The 9,960-nt window shown below is 29.7% G+C and overlaps 1 protein-coding gene across 1 annotated transcript; it reads left to right on the top strand.

Annotated features, from left to right (window-relative positions):
• Window positions 1–7,502: 7,502 nt before the first annotated feature.
• On the top strand, window positions 7,503–8,457 carry LOC129909567 (loricrin-like). The gene has a single exon (XM_055986641.1). It carries the CDS (start codon window positions 7,503–7,505, stop codon window positions 8,370–8,372), a length of 870 nt encoding a protein of 289 aa, XP_055842616.1. The 3' UTR covers window positions 8,373–8,457.
• The last annotated feature ends 1,503 nt before the right edge of the window (window positions 8,458–9,960 follow it).

Genomic DNA, 9,960 nt, shown 5'->3' on the forward strand with positions numbered 1-9,960 from the left:
TTTAGTTGGTTTTTGTTATTATGCGAAGAATTCGAAATCAAGTAAAGTGAATTATAAATCACAAAAAGCTAAGCAGTTTTGTAGTATTTCTTAGATGCGGTTATTTAAGTTTGCTTTTTTGACAAAAAAAATGATTATATGTAAAGATCGAAAATCGTAGGTACTACGATTTAACATTCTTTTTCTACATTGTATATTAGTTATTGCAATATGATGGGTAAATTAAAAAAAAAAATCATGTGTGCAATTCACACGTGGCAGAAGTGAAACATAAACAAATCATTTTTCTTGCAAAAAAAAATTTAAAAAAATCTACCTTTATTTTTAATCCATCACCTCTATACTCGTTTGAAAACGTATAATAAAATTTTATATCGTCTGAGAGCTTATTATTTCACCTTTTTTATGATGCTTCAATCATATTTCTATGATGCCTACAAAAGAAGTAAGAATTTTTTAAAGCCAACCATGTCGAAATTTCAAACTGAGATTACGGTATTTCCTACTCCTACACCACTGGTGGCAGGTCATCGGCAACAGATCTCCACAGGGGTGTTTTGAGGTTTTTTTCAAGTTTTTCAATTTAAGATTGTGCAACTTGTAGAGCACGTAGGTAATATTATCAGCATGCGTATTGAAGTTGAATAAAGTTTTTATGTGCTCTAAATCAAAAGATCGTGCTTAGAAACAGAACATCTTTTCACCGTTATCTTACAATTTTGAATATGAACATAACTAATTATTTATATTTTATTTAATTAGCTATCTACAGCATAAATTTCATGCATATATCTGTTAAAACAAAAAAGTTATAACCAATTGATTTTTCCTGTCGCTTTTTGGTTTCATCTTGTTTCAAATCACTACGATACTAAAGAAGTTTTTACTTCCAAAAAATTACATCATTAAAAAGCTTAAAAAATTTCTTGAAGAATCAAGACATACCTACTTAAATTTTTATAAGGCACAAAAAGTATAAAAATAATTTATTGAAAACAATCATTTTCATTAAAAATAAATTGCACGACTGGGGTCGCACGTACTTGCTCTTATGCTTAAAGTAACTATAATGTTAAAGCTTTTTATTCAAAAAATTAAAAATTTGATATTTTGAAGAAATTTCATAAGTAGTATAAAAAAATTAAATCTGTTTTTATAATTAATTAAACTCCGTTTTAAATTATCTTAAAAAAAAAAAAACAAATATGCCATTTTATTTCTTGTATAAAAAGGTATTTTTATTATACAAATTTTGTTTATAAAATTTTTTTAACATTTTTCAAAAAAAAAGTTGGGATGCCATTTTGAAGAAATAATTAATTTACACATTAAAACTAAATTTCAAAATTTTTCATTAATCCGTTTTCAAAAAATTGATTTTTCAAAAAAAAATTTTGAAATATTTTTTAAAAAACCAAAAATGCGTTTTTTGAAAATTTTCTAAAATTTTAATATTATCTTTACTTACACACTTTTGTATAAAAATTTTCATTTGAATCGGGTTAATGTTGTACGAGATATTCAGAAACGAAAAAAACCGTTCTATGACAGGTACCGTTAATAACGGTACAAAAAATATTTTTTTTTATTTAAAAAGTTGGCTCTTATGTGTTGTACTACACACAAAAATTTTAATCAAAATCGTTAAGGCTGTTTTTGAAAAAAATTAACTTTTCTATTTCCGTTATATGGCAGGTACCGTTAGTTTTGGTCATAAAAAAAAAATTTCAATTTCCCCTCTAGGGAATCACCAAAAACTGCTAACTACCAAGTTTGAAGAAAATCACTTCACTCGTTTAGGCTGCAGCTCCAGATAGAGACAGACGGACAGACAGACAGACATACAGACAGAATTGCCGGACCCACTTTTTTGGCATTCTCCATCATCGTAATGTCATGTAAAATTGTTATCTCGAGTTCGATTTTTTTTACGAATCCTAAACTTGCCCTATAGTACCTACATATATCGCAAGTAAAAAAGCGTAAAAAAAACACATAATTTTATCTTCTCACGCTATTAAATGCATTTTTTGCCTTAAAACCTATAAAAAATTTTACACCATCTGAAAGCTCAAAATATATATATCGATCAGGTCTATGAGACATCTACAAAAAGAGCTAGAATTTTTTAAACTCGCTGAAATTTCATAAAAAAAAAGCAAACAAAATATTTATTTTTATGTTCTCATGCTACTAAATTAATTTTTTTGTTTGACAACCTATACGATATTTTATACCATGTAAAAGCTTATTGTTTTACCTTTCATATGACGTATCAATCTCATTTTAAAGTTGCCTACAAGAGAAGTTAGAATTTTTTAAAGTCAACCATGTCATAACAAGTTATAACAAGTTGAATGTTCGTGTCGCGTTTTCGTTTCATCTTCTTTCAAATCACTACGATACTAAAGAAGTTTTCACTTCAAAAAAACATTAGGTATAATTTTAAATGGGACTTTCCAAAAATGGCCTTTTCAGAAATAATAGCAAAGTTACTCAAGATTTATTGTATTAGTCACTCCTCACTCACTATTATTATTGATTGAAAAAAAAAAAAAAATTGAGCTAGTAGGTACATTTCGTCGATCCAAAGAAAAAACTCACAGAGTAGGTACATACGATAGCAGATAGTGAGTTTTCCTTTGAATCGACGCGACGATTTTTTTTCAAAGCCTAAAAAAGTAAACAATGTATTTTGAAATATTGAAACCACAGTCTTGACAAAAATAGTATTCAATATATTTTTTTTAAATTATTTTTCTAAAATGTTGATTTTGAAATCGATTATTTCGAAAACAATTGATTAAAATAACTTTTAAAAATTAAAATTAAGTGTACAATTCTAGCTTTTGAAAAAGGCATCATTGATAACTGTAAGTATTGCCGTTGTTTCTCAATATTTTTTTTATGATTTTAAGTAGTTTTTCAGAAGATTTCCCCTCAAACCTAAAGAGGAGTAAAGAGCCAACCCTTCCCATGAAAAAATGAATGTATTAAACACCTATACAAAAAACCGTTCTCAATTCTCGGCGTCTAAGTTATCGTACTCGTGACTTGCGTTGATATGAATTTTTCATGAAGAAAAAAAAGAATCATTTTTATTTTTTTATCGTCATTTTAAGTCAACCTTAAACTTGTTCAGGATCACTGTGTAACGTATACAGTACTACCGATTTTTTGATTAAAAACTTCAAAGCCTGTAATTTATCAATATCTTGTATGGAAACATTGAAAATTAAGTGAACTTTAGATACTTTAGGAATATTTCTTTTTATTTACTGATAAAATCCAAAGTCAGATACATATGTTCAAAATAAATAAGACACACTAATATAACTATTAAATTCTCTTGTTTTCTTTTTAAAACTTGGCTTTTAAAGATTTAATCTAATAATGATTGAATATTCTTTTGTTTTCGCAGTGTCTTTTTACCGACTTCCAAAAAGGAGGAGGTATTCAATTCGTCTGTATTTTTTTTTTTATGTTTGTTACCGCATAACTTTGGACTGAGTGAATCAATTTTGATAATTCTTTTTGTATTGGAAAGCTGGTGGCTGTAGTGTGGTCCCATTTCAATTTCGTTCACTTTTAGCCATAGGAACTATTTTAAAAACAAAAAAACCCAGTTTTGATCCATGGAAGTCGGTTTTGTTTTTTTGCTAAAAATGATTATTTTTATATAAAATTCGAATAATTTTTATTCATTGATAATAAAAACAAACACCAAACAATCAATATTGCAATAAAATCATCTACCCTACCCATCTCTATTTAATCTTGACATTTTAAATGAAATATGATATCACACTATAGACATTGATATAAAATCAACACTTATAATAGTTAAGTTATGATACTATAACTGTATTTGCTTAAACAGATGGCATTTTTTTATGTTTTCTATTTTGCTGTCATTGATCAACATCATACCTATTAACATTTATTTAGTTATAAAAATTATATTTTACCATAATTTGTTTTCGCATAGTTTTGTATGCTTACGCTTAATTTAAATACTGATTCCAGTTTAACCTCTCAATCTTTTTGCAAAAAAAAAAAAACATAAATATTATTATTATAAAAGCGTGTTTTCTATATTAGTCAATTCATTCTATTTTGTTTATTAATTTTATGGTTTCAGACTTTTCAAATATTTATTGCGATTAAAGAATCTTTAAACTTTCAAATAGATGCGGTCAAAATACCTTAAATATTCTTGTGGCTTTTTAGTGGATTGAAAAATTTGACTAAAAAGTAGTAAAAAAAAGAAGACGAACTAAGAACATTCATTAAAATAGAACCATTTTGATCACATCTTACTTAAACCCACTGTGGATTTTTAAAGTTCTTTTTTAAAGATATCTTTAGAGCCATTAAATTTCAATCTTTATATGAAATTAATTACAACAACATAAAATAGAACTTGTTTCTCTCATAAGCTTACAATTAGGGATGGGAAAGATCCGGTTGCCAAGTTGTCATAAATAAGTTTAAATTCTTTGTAAAGAAAAAACTAACTTTCGCGTCTGTATGTCTGTGGTATTCAAAATAATAAACGGGTTATCTCAAAATGGTGGTTAAATAACCGTTTTGTTGTTCATACCAAAGGAACCTTAAGCATGTTTTTCTGGTGCCTGTTTTTTGCTTTAGATCTTCAATTTTTTTTTCTGAAAAGTTTATGTTCCATACTAAGGTCTATTCAATTATATGATTCGTTGATAAATTTTAGACTATATGGCTGGCTGAATAAAGGGCTTCAATATGTGTGCCAAATGTCTTTCACGAGAACAGTTTCACTCCCACAGGGATGTAATGAGAATATGGACCAGTTGATTATGACTCCAAAGTCTTTTATCATAAAAATGAGATAGAATCCTACTTTATTGATTTTTTATAAATTTTAAAAGTTTTTTTTTTTTTTATTTTTAAATCTTAATTATTACTAATGTTTATTTTTGAACCACATATAATCACTGGTGGATGATAACTAAACTGGACTCTTAAGTTTAGTCAAAAGCCATTACTAAATAGTAAAAATCAAGAAACTACAAATTAGGAAATAAACACGTTTCTATTTGTATGTAAAAATAAAAAAAAAAAATACTCATAAAAAAGAACACAAAGTAGAACCTGTTCCTTTCCAAAAAAAAATAATAAATGTTAACTTTTGGAGAAAGAATGAAAAATCAGGTTTATTGGCATTAGCATTTTCTTTAAATCAAAACTTCCCGTTAAAATAGATCTTCTTTTGTTTTCAAATAGTATCTTCACTATGAGCTTCAGATATTGTTATGTTGCTAAAAATTAGCACATTTTATAAAATGTGCCTCTTATGGCCAGTTGATGTGAGCGAATTAGATTTTGTGTTTCGTATTATATTTATCTCTAACTTGAAATCTGAATCGCTGAAGCCCCGAGTCTAAGTGATATAAAACATATATATTTCAAATTTCAAGAAGATCGGACAATGTTTAGAGGTTCCGCATTTTGGTCACTTTTTTTTAGAAGAAGGAAGAAATTTCCCAATGTTAGAAAAAGTGATCAAAGTGCCCAAACACTAAACATCAACCGATCTTCTTGAAATTTGGTATAATATAATTTTTATATCGCTCAGACTCAAATGTAATAAATTTTGTTTGATAACTGAAACGATATATTAGGAGGTTTAATATTTAAGACATTTAATGAACTTTTTCTTATATCTATTACAAATTTAAATATGAAATAAGTTGTATTTAATACTTACCAGCAAACACAAGACTCTGCTCTTTGTTAAAACTTATTGTAATTTGTCCAATTTAAATTGGATTATTATCAAAAAAAGGTATAGAACCATGACACAAACAATTGGAAAAAGGTAGACTGTACCGCAAAAGCCTTAAAATTAACATTATGTATGATTGGATTAATCATTTACTAATCATATAAATATACAATCAAAAAGCTGAATTCAAAACTGCTTACAGTTTTGTTCTATCACGACTAGTTTTTGAGCTATACTTATCACTATTTTCACTACAAAATCTCAAAAACTAATTTGTTTTTGATGTTTAATCACAAAAATGTATTTTTCCTTAAAAACTTGCTTTTTAAAATCCAAATCAGAAGTCGCAAACTGGAATTTGGATTTAAAAAAAAAAAAAACATTCATTATGATAAATGTACTATGATTTTGAGATATCATAAATTTCTTTTTCCCATATCTTTGAGAAAAAAAATTATTTTGGAAAAAAACGTAAATACATTTAGGCCGAGAAAATATTGCGTTTTGAGATTGCATAAGAAGATTTGCAAAAAAAGACTTAATGAACCCAAAAAACGGGTTTTAATATGTTAATATTCAAGTATTTCAAAAACTTGATGTGCTAGTGAAATTTTGACTTCGGATTCGGACTCAGCGCACAAAAATACTTTAGAAAAGTATGGTTTTGTTCTAGCTCCATTTTTGTTGCCGACCAGTGTTATCAAAGATTAAAACAAAATGCTGCTTTCTATTGTACCTAGCCGTGTATAAGTGATAGGAAAAAATGTATTTAATTTCATTATGTTGTTTCTTTTAATTATTTTTGTCATCATTTTTGTCATTTTTCAAGAAAAGAAAAAGTACCAAATAAAAAAAATGAAAAAAAGTTCGCTGCTCAGCTCTTTTGTTTTTATGAAGCTTAATATTTGCTTTCTAAAACGTGAAGATATATCAACAATAATTTTAAGATTACTAGTAAAGAAGGAAAAATAGCAACAAAATATATAAGTTTTTTTTTAATAAAATGAGAATATAGAGCATATTAAGCATCGTATTGGGCGCTGTAAAAAAGATTAAAATTGATTTAATGAAATTTGTGATAATACACACAAAACGTTACTTAACTTTTGATTCATTATGATGATGATCAAAATTTGCTGAAATGTGCTTTTAGCAAAACCCTTAATCTGTCATGAAAATACTAATTCAAATTAATTGTTTCGACCGGCCTAACGTTTAGATTAAAGGCAAATATAATTTTTTGCATGTGGGTTTTCATAGATTATGTTAGTTCATGAATTGATAAGTTTGTGGTTACCTAATAGAATTATAATCAAATACCGCTTTTACATCCCCAACGCGTCCGAACCCCTGCCGGCCGGCAATATCAACTCATTTATTGATCGAGCGACCTTAAACCACAGCTCTATTGTATTGATTCTGAATAGGTTTTTATTTAAAGTACGTTGACAGAACATAAATTTAAATATTTTGAAATGCAAAATCTGCATGACAACACTATACAAACATACATTTAGACTTGAATTTATAGATTTAGAAGAGTGCTTATAAGCCACCACCCAGTTTGGCAAGCTTTATATGGGAATTCACACGACATGCGAAAAAGATACACACGCTTGAAGATATTCTTAAGGAAACTTGTGTATTATGTTAATGTAAACAGATTTTTAGTTATAAAATAATCTGTCTAGCTGCTTTGAAGATTAGTTTTCGATAGTTTCTTGGACCGAATCGTAAAATGAAGTCCTTCTCTGTGATCTTAGTTCTTGCCGTCGTGGTAGCTGTATCTGGCAGCGAGCGTCCAAAGCGTTCTTTGGATGCTTTGCTGAGCCTTAAATCGAGCCTTTTGGGTTCTTTGGGAGGTGGTGGCGGCGGTGGCGGCGGCGGTGGTGGCGGCGGTGGTGGCGGCGGCGGTGGATACTCTGGTGGATCATCCGGTGGATACTCCGGTGGTTCATCCGGTGGATACTCCGGTGGTTCATCCGGTGGATATTCCGGTGGATCATCATACAGTGCTCCTTCTGTCGTCTACGTTAAAGAAGTTAGCTCCGGCGGTGGATCATATGGAGGTGGATATAGCGGCGGTCATCAATCAGAAGGCTACTCCGGTGGATACTCCGGCGGTTACTCCGGTGGTTCAGGAGGTGGTTACTCAAGCGGAGGCTACTCAAGCGGTGGCCACTCAGGCGGTGGTTACTCAAGCGGTGGCTCAGCTCCAATCACCATTGTTAAAGTTATCGGTTCCGGTGGTAGCGGCGGTGGATACTCCAGCGGTGGATACTCCGGCGGTGGTTACTCTGGCGGCCATGGAGGTAGCTCATACGGTGGCAGCTCATATGGAGGCAGTTCATATGGAGGCAGCTCATACGGCGGTGGCTCCCATGGAGGCTACAGCTCCGGAGGTTACGGTGGCGGCAGTTCCAGCCCTAAATTATCTATCATCAAGATTATCAGCAGCGGAGGAGGCGGTGGTGGCTACTCAAGTGGAGGTAGTGGCGGTAGTGGAGGTGGTTACTCCAGTGGAGGTTACTCCAGCGGAGGAGGATACTCCTATGGTGGTGGTCGCGGTGGTTCCTCAAGCGGAGGCTGGGGTAAATCAGGATGGTAGATATAACAACGAAAACGACCGAAGTTTAATTTATTAAAATTATTTCCTGCGATGAAGTGCAAATAAATATAACTTAAAATTAATGAACGAAAACTAATTTTCTTGTTGTTTTATTTAATTTTTATGATTTCTGTAGCTGCAAAAGAAGATTAACGATAGAAGGACAACATTTTTTTTTTTTAAGGAAATTTTTTTTTAAATTGATAACATTCAAAATATGATTTTGAAAATTAAGACAATATTTCAGTGGCATGACCAAAAGATTGTCCGAAAAATTTAGAAAATTTAAATAATTTCTTAAAACTTTTTTTTTAGACTTGGGTGGGTGTGATAATATAAAAACCAGTTATCCTTTTCAGGTCAAGCTTACAGCATTTTTCATTGTAGATTGTAGTGTTTGCTTTATAGGATCAATTCTATTTTTTTTTAGAAACAATTTTTTGAAAAACTTCCACCAAATTAAAAATTTTATTTAAAATTAAATTCAAGGGTTCTCAAGCCTTGGATGTCCTTTTGCTTAAAAAAAAAAAGTATTTTTTCAGCTTTAAGGATATTTTTTTCTGACTTCTTTTTATTTTGACATCATTTTATTTTTTATAAAAAAAATTATATTTTTAAACAAAAAATGTATTAAACATGTTTCAATTTTGCCAAAAATAGTAAAACAATTTTAAGAAAATTAAATGTTCTTTAATAAAAAAAAAAGCATTTTTTTGAATAAAATAATGAAAAAAAAATTAAAAAATAGTTTCGTTATATCAAAAAAAAAAAAGAAACAAAAATATGACACAAGTTTAAATTGTTATTAATTCTTGTCCAAATTAAACTAAATTTATTTTAGATTAGTTGAAGTTTGGCAAAAATATTTATACAAAACAACATCGAAAAAACATAACGGAAAACTAGGAAATTACCCCCATGGTTTTCATTTGTGGCGGTGACTGTGAGAAACCCTGTGAAACAATGGAACAGTGAACAGACTGTTGTCAGAATCGCCTTAAATATTTTTTTACGATCACATCATGAGTACATGAGTACAAAACCTATTTAGCCCAGTAAAAATAGAGTTTTTCAAGGGAAAAATTGTAACAGGCTGATTTTTGGTATACAGCTTGTGAGAAGTCCTGAAGTTTCCTCTGTCCGCTAGTACTATTATAAAGTGTCAAAGGTGGCAATAGGTAGGTTTTAGACAAAAATTATGTTCTACAAAATTGTAGCTGAGGTTATTTTACAAAAAAATTGTCATAAAAAGTTTTCTTGAATCACGCATCGTTTAGAAATCATATCACTTCAAACTCGCATTATATTTTTCTTGATATTTTTGTATTTGTTATTTTAATCAACTTACATGGGATATTTTGAAATTTTGTAATGTCTAAACAGTGCGTCATACTAAAAAAAACTTTATATGACAATTTTTTGCAAAATAACCTAAGCTACAATTTTGTCTAAAACCTGCGGTTTTTAAAATAAATACAATGCTCGACTGTCGTCGTACGTACTTGATATTGCAGTCCAAAGCACTTTTATGTTAGTTTACTTGTAGATTTAAAGAGCTGGGTCTATATAAAAAAAAATTATATTGGAG

This window comes from Episyrphus balteatus, chromosome 2, assembly GCF_945859705.1.
Source record: "Episyrphus balteatus chromosome 2, idEpiBalt1.1, whole genome shotgun sequence".
Taxonomy (NCBI): Eukaryota; Metazoa; Arthropoda; class Insecta; order Diptera; family Syrphidae; genus Episyrphus; species Episyrphus balteatus.